The sequence below is a fragment of the Belonocnema kinseyi genome, chromosome 4, assembly GCF_010883055.1.
Source record: "Belonocnema kinseyi isolate 2016_QV_RU_SX_M_011 chromosome 4, B_treatae_v1, whole genome shotgun sequence".
Lineage (NCBI taxonomy): Eukaryota > Metazoa > Arthropoda > Insecta > Hymenoptera > Cynipidae > Belonocnema > Belonocnema kinseyi.
The window spans coordinates 35,962,457-35,977,925 of record NC_046660.1 but is presented as its reverse complement, the minus strand read 5'-3'; the positions used below and the strand labels follow the sequence as shown (position 1 = coordinate 35,977,925).

Here is a 15,469-nt window from a genome sequence, read left to right as displayed (position 1 = left end):
TTCTTTGGTTTAAAATTTAACTAGCTGGTAGAAAATCTACGTATTTAGTTGATAATTCGTGTTTTTTAGTAGAAAATCAGTTTTTTAAAATAAAAATATAACTGCATGGTTGAAAATGAATTTGTTTTAGTTGAGGATTTAAGTATTTTGTTAAAAAGTTGTCTTTTTTGGTTATATTCAACTGCTTTGTATTTAAAATGAGTATTTTCAGGCTGAAATTTCAACTTTTTTGTAGAGAATTCGTCTCTGGCTGGGAAATTCAACAATTTAGTAAAAAATTTGAATACATCGCTAAAAAAAGTGTCAAACAGTGTCAATAGTTTGGTGAGTCCGAGGGCTGTACACAAAAAAAACCTCAGATTTACATATTTTGTAAATCACATGAATAACCAAATAAATATAAAAATAAATAAATATAAAATTGTTCATCCAAAGAAGCAATATATAAAAGGTCACAGATGTCGCTCTTTTATTTTTTGTCAAAATTACTTTGAGGAAAATCTTAAAATTTTTGACAATTACCCATAAATATGCGTGCAGCAATTTATTTATACGTACTTGAAAACAATAGAAATTTGAGTAACAGGACTATTTGTATCAAGAGCTGCTACAGTAATTTTATTGCCTAGCACTTGGACATCCGCAGCTGGTAATGAAGCTTGTGCACAAGCAGCCAGCGCATAGTGTCTGACCTATAGAATAAGAAATATGAAGTAAGAAAATAAATATAAAGAGGGCTGCTACAAACCTGGAAAATCTGGAAGTCATTAATTGTTTAAAAAGAGATTAGAATTTTTATAATCGAACTTATTTCAAAGTCGTAATAATTATTTTATTGTACTACTGGGAATGGTAGCTTACCATTTCGCCACCTGGTGGCGAAAACGGGAATCAGAAAGAGTAGGTACGATTTTAAAGATGTATTTTGTTTTCTGCATAAAAGTGTTTTTACGATTGTTTTTGAAGTATAAAACAATTATTAAATACTAAAAACAAATATTCATCAAAGACATTTCGTTTTACATAGAATTTCCACCTTATACAGTGAAAAAAAAAACACATTTTAGTCAAAAATGTTTTTAAACAAAAAAAATAATTATTTCACTATTTCATATAAGTTTCAATGCATTTTTAAACTAAATAAACTTTAATTATTGTATGTAGCGATAGATTTTATCCAGATTGTGCAAATAATACGAATAATAGACGATTGGAATTGAAATACGAATTCTAACCTGACTTTTAGATCAGATTTTAAATAGTAAATATATAAATTATTAAAAATTTACTTTCAGTTTATTTTTGCTTCAAATAAGTCCATTTAAGTTTATAATTTTGTTCAAAATCACAATAAATAGTACAATAATTGTTCTTTTAGAAAAATATTTGTCAAAAACTGTGTTTTTTCAATGCATAAGATGCGAATTCCATCTAAAACCCTTTGTTTCCCATAATGGCTTATTTTTAGTATCCAATAAATACTTTAAATTCCGCAAGAAAATCGTTAAAACACTTTTATGCACAAATTAAAATGAATCTTTGAAATCGTACCTTTTCTTTCTAGTTCTGGTGTTTGTCATCAGGTGGCGTATCACAGTTTAACCATTCCCAATATAACGGATTTTTAAGTTTTGAATTAATGAGAATTAATTTTGTTGACAATAAAAATAATACAAGGATCACAACAGTTCAGTAGTTCAATTTTATGTTAAAACGGAGATTTTCTTTATTATTGAGAAATTCTCGTATTGTATATTTTTTTGGTTGAAAATTAAAATATTTTTGTTAAAGCCTCAAACATTTGGTTGAAAACTAACTTTGTTTGTTGAAAATTGGTCTTTTCGGATTTAAAATGAAACAATTTGGTTGCAATTTTCGTTCTTTTTTGGCTGACAAATTTTTTTGGTTGAATATTCGTATTTCTGGTTGAAAATAAATCTGCTTTACTTGAAGATTCATTTATTTTATTGAAAATGCGCCCTTTTTTAATGAATGCAACCATTTTTAATTCAAAATTAAAATATTGGTTAAAATATTAATTATTACATTTTTCGTTAAGAATTCATCCTTTTTGAATAATAATTCATCTTTGGGGATGAAAATTCAACTACTCAGATAAAAGTTGAAATAATTTTTTTTTAAATAGTTTTTGTTGTTGAAGCCTCATAATTTTTGTTGGAAGTTGAACTTTTTGACTAAAATTTGAAATACATACTTTGATCAAAATCATTTTTTTTAAATATTCATAATATTAGTTGAAAATTCAACTATTTTAGTAGAAGCTGAACCTATGTATATTTTTGAAAACTCGACTTTTTTGTTGAAAATTCAACTGTTTAATATCAATTTTGTTTTTTTGGCTTAAAATTTCAATAATTTTGTTAAAAAAATATACTAATTAAAAAAAGCCTATTTTTGTAATAAATTCAACTTGTTTTAATTTAAAATCTTTTTTGTTTTAAATACCAACTATTATATTTTTGGTTAAATGTTCAACTACTTGTTTAAAGGCTGAATAGCTTTGTTAACAATTAATTTCACGATCGATTATTTAAATAATTAAATAATACTAAAAACATAATTATTCCTTCATTTTGTTTCCAAAGCCCATGGATTCAAATGATAATTTAAACAAATTTTTATTTTATCTTCTTATACTTAAAATTAAGTGCAAAAAACATGAATACTCAACCAAGTAGTTAAATTTTCAAATAAAAAACATCAATTTTCAATCAAACAACAGATTTTAAACTAAAGTGACGAATTTTCAAATAAAATTATGAATCTTCAACTTTCTTTAACAAAATAGTATAATTTTCAACTAAAAAAGACTGTTAATCAAATTAAATTATTAAATTGTTAAATTATCAGTTCAAAAAATTTATTTTCAATCCAAGAGATGAATTTTCAATTAAAACGATGGAATATTCATTTGTAATAGTTAAATTTTCAAAGAAAAAACTAATTTTTAACCAAAAAAAGTGAATTAAAAAAATAGTTACATTTTCAAAAAAAAAGTTGAATTTTTAACTGAATTGATGAAACTCCAAGTGAAATAGTTGAATTTTAAACCCAAAAGATGAATTTTCAACAAAAAATATGAATATTTTGCTACAATGATTGATTTTTCAACGCAAAAGATGAATGATCAAAAAAGAAAATTAATTTCTTAACAAAATCAACTAAAATTATGGAAATTGAATTTTCAACTAAAATTATGGAACATTCTACTGAAATAGTAACATTTTCATTTAAAAAAAAATAATTGTCAGCCAAAAAAAACGATATTTTTAACAAAATGGGTCGGTTTCAACCGGAATAGTTAAATCATCAATGAAAATCAAAATTTGCAGCTAAAAATAAAATGAATTTTCAACAAAGTAGCTCATTTTTCAACCAGAGATAAATTATCACTTAGAATGAAGAATTCTCAAACGAAAAAAAAAATAATTTTTAACAAAGGAGTTTACATTTAAACTAAGTACTTAAATTTTTATTTAAAAAAGCATTAATTCTGATTGAAAAATATAGTAATTCATATTTTAACCAGAAAATATCTTAATTTTTAATTAAAAAAACTGTTCAAAATGTGTTGAATTATCAACTAATAAAAATTAATTTTCTACCAAAATGAACAAATTTTCAACAAAATGCATGAATTTTTAACTAGATACTTGATTCTTAAACAAAAATAGAATATTTAAACTTACATTTTAAAAAATACATAAGTAAAATAAACTATATTTTTAAAAAAAGTTAAATAAGTAATAGAAAGTTACTTTTGCGAATGAATAATTATTTTTCATTCAATTTTATATTGCAATTTAAAAGAATTAAGCACGCACTCGAAAAAAATTATGACTAAAAAATAGGACCTCCTTTCGTACCGAAAAAAGAGGCTAAAAGTCAGTATACGTAGACATAGCCATATAAAAATTCACTGACAATTCCAGGTTTTCCAGGAAGGATAGATACCAAGATTATACGTGCAATAATGAATAATTTTATGCACGAAATTGTTGCCATATTAGACTGAGATTAGTAAAATCATGAAAATTTGAATTTATTTGATTGAATTGAAAAAGTCCTAGGAAAGTCATGAAATTTTGAAACTAGATTTCTGTATTGAAACCCTGTTAAAATTTAATATCAATAACATAATGAACATCGCACACACTCTGACTAATCTATATATAATTTCCACAGTATACATATAGGTTATGAACGAATTTCAACTATTTTTTCTGGTTCAAATATTAATGTAAATTATAGTAATTTAGTGAAAACTTGAAAACATGACTTGGATACAGATATGCAAGTACGAATAAGATCACAATTGAACTAATTTGTCAATTAAATTTCTGACAGTCTTCAAAATGTGATGAATATGTGTGAGAGACAGTGCCTTTGAAGGCCTAAGAATTTTAAATGTAATATTAAAAATTGCATAACTATATAATTTTAATTTGGATTACATGTGACGGAAATTAAAAACGATGAATGACTTTCATTCATAGAATTCTGGGCGTTTTGGAGTAAATTTTAAGTTTACACGACACAGGCCGAAAAAGGCTTTACATAACACCTGGCACGATATACAACTTGGACAATTATAAGGATTACACCACTTGCCATGATTTCCATTAGATTAATATTCACTTTAACGTAAAATATAAGCATTTCTCACCGAAGGATTTCGCAAAATAGGACTCCGCACCGCCGAGCAAGCCATTTTTTCTGTTTTTCAAGATTACTAGCGAAAAGTGTCGCCTCGGCACTTGCCAGTTTCGGCACTGGAAAGAGGTGGAAGTCCAGAGGGCTCTGTAGTCGAGTTCACTTCCATACCTTTATTTAAATTTCTTTTTTGACTACTTGCCCAGTAGGCTGGTCCAAAAACCAAAAACGACCCCAAGTTTTTGTCGAGTTCGCAAAAAAATTAATTTGTTTGAAAAAAATTATATTTAGAGATTACGCAACCCCCATAGAGTTTAACACGAATTTCCCATAAGAAAAAAAACGTTTTTGTAATTTTTATTCAGAATCGTCAATTACTCAATATTGGGTGAATCGAGTTGAAACTTAATATTTCTTATAATTATTTACTTTTTAAATATTAGCTCCATAAGAAATGAAAATTTATAGGATTTATAAAATATATTTATAACTTATAATTATTTATATATTACTAATTTGTAGAAAATTTATATATGTATATAGTTGTATAGGGTCCCAAAAAAAACACACACAAGATAAAATTGGGGTTTGCGAGTTTTTGGCGCTAATTTTGATTTTTTGCGATTTTTCAAATACAAATGGTTTTTTTGCAAATTATTGACAATTAGATGTTAAAATAAATTATTTAAACAATTTATTATTGTTTTTAGCAGTTTTTTCTTAGAATAGTTAGAAAGCAACGGGTTTTTAGACATTTTTAACTTATTTTCAACTTTTCAGATAGCGTGAGTCATTAATAAATTTAAATTAACCGAAAAAATTGTTTAAACGATGTATTATTTCTTATAATATTCTCTTAGAATAATGCTAGAAAGTTTCAATTTTTTCTAACATTTTCCACTTTTTGTTGCTTTTACACAGAGCAAGGTAGAAATTAATAATATTATTAATAATAATATAAATAATATTATAAAGGAAAGAATCACTTTGAGACAATTTTTTTCTTTATTGTGAATATATTTTTGCGAAATAAAACAGATATTTGAAATAGTCTTTAAATTTCCTAATATTATTAATATTTATAATTTGTTTTGCTTAGGATCCTATAAAACAGACTTAATGGGATGACACTTAAAAAGTAATTATTCATTTGTAGCCTATAGCTAATTGTAAAAAGAAATGTAAAGTTTCAACTCGATTTACATAATATTGACGATTCTGAATAAAATATGCAAAAATGATTTTTTTTCTCATAGGAAATACGTGTTAAATTTTATGGGACTTGAACTACTAAATATAATTTTTAAAAAAGCATTTATTTTCTTGTGTATTCGAGCAAATTTGGGGGCGATATGCATGAAAATCCGAGAAGAAAAATCCAAGGCATTTTTGGACCACCCTTGTCCAGTCTAAAAAATTATAAATAATATATTCAATCAATTAATTTTTGTATTAATTTTTTTTTTATTAATTTTTAAAATAATTTTGTATTAGAAAAAAAGTTAAGTGACCAGAATATGCATTGTAAAATTTAAAATTAATTTAAAAATTAAAAACGTATCATTTACGATATAACATCAAAAATCTCATATATGATACGTTTTTAATTTTTAAACCAATTTTAAATTTTACCATGCATATTCTGGGCATTTAACTTCTTTTTTTCTAATAAAAAATTATACCCGAACAATAACAATGATAACGAAAAAATGAATTGAAATTTCAGAGCAGTTCTCAACGATTTTTGTAATCTCCAGAAATAAGCCTCCAAAAGGACCTGAAATACAGGTTGAAACATGTCGGCAAATTTTTTATAATAAAAAAAATTTTTTAACACCAATAAAGCGGTATAGGCCTTAACAAACATTATTTATAACTTAAGGTTTTCAAACAATAATTAAACACAAACTGAAATAATATTATTAAATAATAATGAAATAATTTAAATTTATTTTAAATTCTTTAAAATACCTTCAAGTAATTGTTGAAATTAAATGAAAATTTATTGGAATGTTTGAAAAATATATTAAAATCACTTCAAATTATTGAAATATATTAAAAATACACTAATATTTCAAATGTTCCATATAATTTCAATTTAAAGTCCTATAAAATTATTTTAAATGTTTAAAAATAGCTTCTAATCATTCAAATTCGTTGAAATCTCTTCCAATTAATGAAATCATCTGAAAAATCTTGAAATTTGTTTAGATACCCTAAAATATTTCAAATCCTTGAAACTTTTCAGAGCTCTTGAATATATTCAATATAATTTTTAAAAATAACTTATAATATTTCAAATCTTTTGAAATTCCTTGAAACTTTTTAAATACCTTGTTAATTTTTAGGAGGTTTTGAAAAAAACCCTACAGTCTTCCTAATCTTATGGAATCCCTTCAAATTATTAAAATGCACTTAAAATTCCTTGGGTTCTTTCAAAATACTCCAAAAGATTTCAACAAAATTCAGAAGTTCAGTAGTTAACTCATGGGTTAATTTATTTAAAGAAAAGTTTCCTTTTGATTTAAAAAGTTTAAAAATGACTTCATCTTAAAAAAGTGATTCCAGAAAAAAGTCACATTTTTCTTCTTCAAAATTCCTGACATTTCTCTGCTGAAAAAATAATAATTAAGGTATCAAAAAGGATTTCATTTCTACTTCTGCGAATTTGACTAATTTTAAATTTAAAACAAATAATTCTGATTGTTTCGATCTAAATATTAAATTTTATTTTATTTTAAATTTAAAGCACTATATTAATTAGCACGACTTAATAATTGCCGAACTTAAACAATTACATTCTGTTAATAAATATTATTTATTTATTAAAAATACAATAATAAAATATTTGTATAAAAAATTATTTTAAATGTTTAAATTTTCTAAAATTATTGTTTACATTTAAAATAACAATATCTAATTGGAAAAAATATATTTCTGCCTGGATTTTTTTAAAATTGTTATTTTAAACTCAAACAATAATTCTAGAAACTTTAAGCATTAAATATATTTTGTTTAAAAATATATGATTATTATAGTTTTAATAAATAAGTAATATTTATTTTAAAAATTGTTTAAATTCGGATACTTTATTATTCGGGAGTTTTCAGTCGTCCCCTACTTTTAATAGCTACACTTAAATAAATAATAAATTTATTGTATGGGATTTTCGGGTGCGACAATAAAAAGACAGGCAGGTTTAGGGAGAGAATATTATTTTGGTCTCTTTACTTAATGCTGAATTCTATATAGTATTACTTACAATTAATAAACCTGATACAAATATATCCTGTGCCGCGTTTTGTACTCGTAAATATTTTATTATTCTTTTAAGTTTTGTTCTTTTTAGTTTTATCCAAAATTCTAGCTATCCCTTCATTCAAGGACCAACAATTTTACTATTTTACACTGACCTTTCTTTAAATAAAATGTCACAGATAGAAAAAAAAATAAACACAAGCAATAACGTATTTTCCATCGAAAACTTCTTCCTTTTCAGGCTGTTCAGAATGAAATAGTAATACTGCGGATCCCTGCAAAATACATCTAGCGAAATTTTATTCCAATCACTTAAACTTTTCATGCACAATAATTGTAATACAATTGATTAAACGAGGTTTATACATTTAACACGTAATTTCAAATAAATTAATATCATAATATCACACTTAGTTGTATAGATGGATGTACACCTAGAATCCTAATATATCGCAGTAACATTATTACACAATGCAGAAAAATTATACTTAAGAAACTTATACTTAATAATTAATCTGCTAATATTTTTAAGATAATATTATACTTTGTTAACGATGCATTTGAGCATTACATATGAGAAGGAGAATTAATATATCACATGGAAGTAAACTGAATTTTAAAATTACTTAGTATCTAAGATTTACATAATTTTTAAATTAATTAATTAATAAAAGGTTATTAAAGATGGTCAGCTCTAAATTGCAATAATTGAAACGACAAATTTACGAGGCTTTTTCGTTAAATAATTAAACATCGCAACGTAAGATTGCCGAAGAAAAATGCAATGAAATACGTCTAATTTTTTTAAAATCTGTACACAATTCATTGTAAAGCTGACAGTCTTCAATCATTCCAGCGAGCGGATTAGAACCAGTGTGAAGTTAGATGACGAGCGCAGCTTGGCTCTCAGTGAGAGCCGAGCTATACCAGCGGCAAGTGTGCGCGCGCACGCCAGACTGCGTTCGTCAGCTAACTTTACAGTAGTAGATCCAATCCACGTCCTGGCCATTACTCGGTGACAATATAGGCATTTAAAAAAGAATATTATTTCTAAGCGCCTTACTGTTTGGCACAAAAGTTATACAACATTTTGGATCTTTGGTATCGACAGATGGCAAATTGATGTAAATTTATAATATTTATATGCAATACCGTCACTGTCACAGCAGATCAAGTAAGAACAAATTCAATACTTTAGTTCAGACATCAGCGAGAGAAATAATTATACAGAATCCTTAATCTTGGAAGCTAAGCATAGGTTATTATCATTTTACAATTAATTCATACCTGAGATTATTTTTCAAAAGTAGAAGGCATTACATTTTTTCCAATACATTTTTCGACTTTCTTGTACACCCTTACACAAAAATATTATAAGAAATTCTTATAAAATTTTGGCGATTCTCGAAAAATCATTGTAAAAGAACTCAGTATAGAAAGAAATAATGTTAAAATATTGAAAGTGATGCAAAAAATAAAGAAACTACAAAAGATTCATTGATTTACTTAATAAGATTTACAAAGATTTCGGGGGATGTCAAAGAATTTTATAAGATTTGGAACATTTGATAGGACCGCCATTATTTCAACGGATTTACGGGATTTTCAAAATTGTAAGCTATTTTAACAGATTACAAAGAATTAAAAGAGATTTCGAAAATTTCAAGGGATTTCCATCGACATATAGTACTGGACCGCTGGCTACGGCTGTCGAAAATGGTCCAGGGAATAGAAAGAGATGACAAATTGAGAAGGTAGACCTGTCCTTTTCTAAGTGTGGCGATTGGTGATTGGTCAGTTGATCTTTTTCTAATGAAAGCAGATGGAAGGTGAGTAGAACCAATCACCATCCTTAGAAAAGGACAGATCCACTTTCTCGATTTTCTCTCTGTTTCTATTCCCTACTCCACTTCCAGCAGCCGTAGCCAGCGGTCCAGTACTTTATGTCGATGGGGATTTTAAAGAATCGCTTTAAAGGATTTTTTAGAGAACTTTGAAAAATAAATTAAATGAAAGGAAATTTCAAGTGATTTAAGGTATTCTAAGGAATTTCACAAGATTAAAAAGATTTTTTTAATTCTCTAAGTATTTAAAATATTTCGATGGTTTCAACAAATTTCCAGGGATCTAAATTTTTTTTCAGAGACCTTTAATCATATGAATTATCTTACAAAATTTTAAAGGATTTTAAATCCTTCAAGTTATTTTAGAAGATTCAAAAGAATTTCAGGATATTAAAAAAAAAATTCAAAGAATTTTGTAGGATTTCTAAAGATTTCAAATAATTACTGGACATCCAAAAATAGAATCCAAAGAATTTCAAGAGACATACAAAATTTCAAGGGACTTCCAAAGAATTTTTAAAAAATTTTCAATGAATTTAGGCTAGATTTTGAACTATTTCGAGAGCAATTTGGAAAACGAATTGAATTCAATGAAAATTCGAGGAATGTTAAGGTATTGGAGATAATTCCATAAGATTTAAATGATATTATTAAATCTTTAAGGATTTTCAAACATTTCAATGGATTTGAAGGTATTTAAAAAAAAAGTCTAGAGGATTTTAGGGAATGAAATCAATTTTATTTCAAGGGATTTTTACGGATTTCAATGATGGCAAGGGATATAAAGGAATTAAAAAAGCTTTCGAAGGACTATAAAGAATTTAAGATATTTTTAAAAATTCCAAAGCAATTCAAGAGATTTTGAAAATTTAAAGAGATTTAAAAGAGTTGGGAAATATTTCCAAAGATTTTAAGCCTGATTTTAAGTGATTTCTAGAAAAATTTAGAAAATAAATGATTCCCGGATACTTTAAAGTTTTCAAAGGATTTGAAAGATTTCTAGGAATTTAAACGGCATTTTTGAATATAATTTTAATAAATAAGTTTAATTTAATTTATATTTAAAAGATTTCAAATGATTTCAACTTATTTGAAAGAAATTTTGCGATTTACAAAGATTTCAATGTATTTCAAGGGATTTCAACAATCTCAAGAACATGGAATATTTGACAAACTTTCGAAGTATTTTGAATATTCTAAATTATTTTAAAGATTTAAAAAATATATTTTTTTATGGAACTTTCAATTATTTCAAAAATTTTACGTGATTTAAAAAGATTTTAAGCCGTTTTAACATATTAAAACTTAAAATAATTATTTAGGATTTCCAAAGATATCATTGGATTTTGAGGAATTTAACCAAATTTCTAGAGAATGTAGGGAATAAATTAATTTAAGTCAAAATAATTTCTGTAGATTTCGCCGATTTTAAGGGATATGAAGGAATGTACAAACTTTCAAAATGTTTTTACTGATTTTAAGTTAAATTAAAAAAATTCTAATGCATTTCAAAAGTTTTCAGAAATTTCAAAGAATGTCCTCGAATTTTGTAGAATTTATAAATACTTTAAGTTCAATTTCAAGGGATTTATAGAGAACCTTAGAATAAATGAAATTTTAAGGAAATCCTAGCAATTCCAAACATCTCAACTTATTTCAAGAAATTTAAAAAGATTTGACTGAATCTAAAGATTTCTAAGATTTCTAAGAATTTGAACAATTTTCTGAAGAGAAATTTAATGAGTAAATTTAATTTAATTTATATCAAAGGGATTTAAAATGATGTCTATTTATTTTAATCTATGTTCATGATTTCTAAATATTTCAAAAGATTTTAAGGGATTTAAAAAAATTTGTAGAAAACTTTAGGGAATAAAATTGATTTAATTTACAAGGATTTCTACGGATTTTGAAGAATATGCAGACATCGAAAAACTTTCCAAGGATATCAAAGAAATTTGTAGGGTTTCCAAATATTTCAAGGAATTTAAAAAAGAATTTCAAAAAATTTAGGGATTGAATAGGAATCAAATTTGACAAATTTTAAGGGATTTCTAGAGAAATTAATTCAACTTTTTTGATTTTTAAGGAATTAAAATTATTTATACAGATTTTTAACTATTTTACAGACTTTCATTGAAATTTTAAGTGATTTAAAAGATATCAAGGGAATTCACATATTGTTGCTGTGTACAATTTAATTGTGCCTCATAACTATTTTTGGGAACTTTTATATGAGATTATGACCGCTCTAAAATAAATCATTCATTGTAGTTTTTTACTTATAAAATTTTATATAATTGATTCCAATACTGAATATCCTATAACAGTTTTTTATATAATGAATTTCCTATAATCAGAAAAAAATTATATACAATATTCTTCAAAGGAAAATTATTTTAGACCACTGCTGATTTTAATAAAATATTTGTTCTCAAGTTTTTTTGTATTGCCTTATTTATATTTTAGAGTTTTTTAAATACTGGATATTGTTAATAGCAATAAAATAGTAATAATTATAAATAACAATACATTGTCTGTCGTTAAAAAAATAAAATGGTTAAAATTCAGGGCCTATCCAATTACTTTTTAACAATCTCAGGTCTGAATGAATTACAGATCGTGCAATTACAAATTAAAAATGATATTTAACTTAATTAATTCATGGCCGTAAATATTATTCTGATTTGCAATGCAACAATTGTTTTATTACCTAGGCTATATTGCAGACACAATCTTGCATATTCAGTACAAGAAATCGCGTATCTACAGTGACTAGAATGAACGCGGAAAAAGAATTTATAAAGAATCAAAAAATATCGTTACAAATACGAACGATACAATATTCTCTTAATTTGAAAAAATATTTCTTGATCTGAGAAAAAATTTCTTGCCTCGCGAAAATATTATAGATTGAAGAAACTTGATTTTCTTGATTTAAGTAAGGGAAACCTTCCTACAGTGATCAATGATTATTTGAAAACATAAATATATATATATATGAAAACAAATTAATTTAATTGAATTAAAAATTAAGGCACTAAACGCGCTAATAAATCCAAATTACAATTAATGATTTTTCTTTTATTTGTGTTCCTAATTATTGATTATCCACTGTAAGGACGTTCCGCTACATTTTTTTGAGATAAGAAAAATGTTTCTGGATCATGAACATATTGTATCGTCCATATTCGTAGCGATGTTTTCTTGATACAATACTCATTTTTTTCCGTGATGGAAGTAATATTATAAACCGTTATCACCATGCACATGTACTTAGGTCTACCGTTAGGCATTCTGATTCAAGTCATATTTATCGGCTATACAGTCCTGGATAACCCGCTTATAATTACAATTATTGTGCCTAAGAAGTGCGTCTCGTCTGCCTTATTTTGTATAAAGAGAATGCTTTTATATATACGTAAACGTAGCACGTACCTATATACAATAAAATGAGAAAGGTATTGTCATATTTTGTTACAAAATTGTATATGACCAATCGAGCCAAATGCTGCCTTATTTAAAATAAAAGCATGACATTTCGATTTCTTAGTGGCAGCTTCTTTTAAAATTTGTATCAATCTCTAAAAACTAAAACAGATACACTTGTAAAAGGTATATTGGTATCCAGGACTACACTCTCGTCCAAACGAGAAAAGTAGTCACTACATTTTGAATGAGTTCTGTCAAACTAACCGTAAATTTGAGGATATTCTAAAAGATTCTAACTCATTGTTAATTAATACCAATAATTTGAGGCGAAGAAATTTTCAAAAGCTTTATTAATTTAAACAATTGTAACAAGATTTAAAATATTTTAGAGTATTTTAAAAGATTCCAAGGCATTGTTTTCCAGAGCTTTTAAAACTTAAGGAGTTTCAAAATAGTACGAAGTATTCGAAATATTTTAGGGAATTTAAAAATATATTTCTATAATTTGAGGTGATTTCAAAGGATTTTTAAAGATTTTAGGGGAATGTTTAAAAAACCCGAATGGATTTCAAAACAATTGTAAAGGATGTAGAACATCTTATGGCATTCTTAATAAATCGAAGGAATTTCTCACAGATTTAATAAATGTAAAGATTTTAACGATTTGAAATATTTGAGAGTATTTCAAAAGATTCCTAGACATTATTTTCGAGAGTTTTTAAAATATGTTAAGGGGTTTCAAAAAATTATAAAGTATTTAAAATATTTTAGAAATTGTAAAGGTATTTCAATTATTTGAGGCGCTTTCAAAAGATTTTCAAGATTCTAGGGCACTAAAAAAATCCAAGGCATTTCCAAAGATTTTTGAAGATGTTAAATATGTTAGGTGATTTTAATAAACACCAAGAATTTCTAATTGATGTCAGTACTTTATTGATATTTCAACAGATTGGAAATATTTTATGGGATTTAAAAATATTCCAAGGAATTTTTAATTGATTTCAATTCTAAAGATTTCACTGTATTTTGAAACATTCCAAGGCATTTTCAGTCGCTTTTAAAGAATTTGAAAGATTTTAGGGTATTTTTAATAATTGCAACTAATTTTCTATAGCTTTAAGAAAACGCCAGTAGTTTCAAAAGATTTTAAAGCTTTTGAAATGTATTTGGAATTTTTAATGAATTTTAATCATTTGATGTGATTCCAAAGGATTTAACAGATTTTAGGGTATTTTTAAACATTCCAAGGAATTTTAAGGAATTTCAAAAGAGTTCAAAGGACTTTGAATATTTTAGGGTATTTAGAAAAAATCAAAGGAAGTTTCAAGGAATTTTATATATTTAAATTTTTTAATATTTCAAGGCATTTTTTAATTCAAGGTATTTATTTATTATTTATTTTATTAATTTCAAGATATTTAAGAATATTTCAAGGAATTTTCAAAAGGTTTAAAAAGTTTAAAAAAACTTTAAACTGATTTTAGCAATTGAATGGAATTTCAAAGGATTTTAAATACATTAGGGTATATTTTTAAATTCAAAGGAATTGTCAAGAGCTGTAAAAATGTCCAGGAAATTGCATAAGATTTAAAAGGTTTTTAAATAATTTAGGGTCTTTTTAATACATTTCAATGATTTGAAGTGATTCCAAAACATTTTGAACATTTTAGGGTATTCTACAAAATTCTAAAGAATTTTTAAGAACTTTACAAACTTTCAAGAAATTAAAAAAATTCCATTTAAGTTTAAATATTTAGTCATCGAAAAATTTAAATAATTTTAAAGAATATAAAGGGATTTAAAAAGATTTTAAAGGTATTAAAATATTTCAAGGTATTTTTAAAAAATTCAAAGAATTTTCAAGAGCTATAAAAAATGTCAAGTGATTTCACAGGTTTCAAAATATTTTAGCTATTTTAAAAGTTTCCAAGGAATTTTCGACCGATTTCAATAACTGAATGGGATTTCAAAAGATTTGAAATATTTTAGTCTACTTTAAAATATTCCAAAAAAATTTCACTTAATATTAATAATTTGAAAGATTTTAGGGTAATTTGAAAAAATTGTAGGATTCTTCAAGAGCTCTCAAAAATTTCCAATGATCGTTAAAGATTGTGAAGGTTCAGAAATAGATGAGTTTTGAAAAATTAACACTTTAATTGACATATTTATTTTTTGTAGGCTGAAAAATCTTTGTAGGTCAAAAATTCGGCTATCTGGTTAAAAATTGAATTATTTTTGTTGAAAATTTATTTCTTCTG

General features: G+C 25.3%; 1 protein-coding gene across 1 annotated transcript in view; it reads right to left on the bottom strand.

Annotated features, from left to right (window-relative positions):
* The window catches only part of LOC117171064 (cytochrome b-c1 complex subunit 2, mitochondrial), a 32,142-nt gene extending 27,343 nt beyond the window's left edge, over nucleotides 1–4,799 (bottom strand). The window contains exons 1-2 of the mRNA XM_033358113.1: nucleotides 4,688–4,799; nucleotides 559–692 (exon numbers count right to left, since the gene is read on the bottom strand). Of these exons, the coding sequence (XP_033214004.1) occupies nucleotides 559–692; nucleotides 4,688–4,732 (179 nt within the window). The 5' untranslated portion in view covers nucleotides 4,733–4,799. The remainder of the gene's footprint in view (nucleotides 1–558; nucleotides 693–4,687) is intronic.
* Between the last annotated feature and the right edge of the window lie 10,670 nt (nucleotides 4,800–15,469).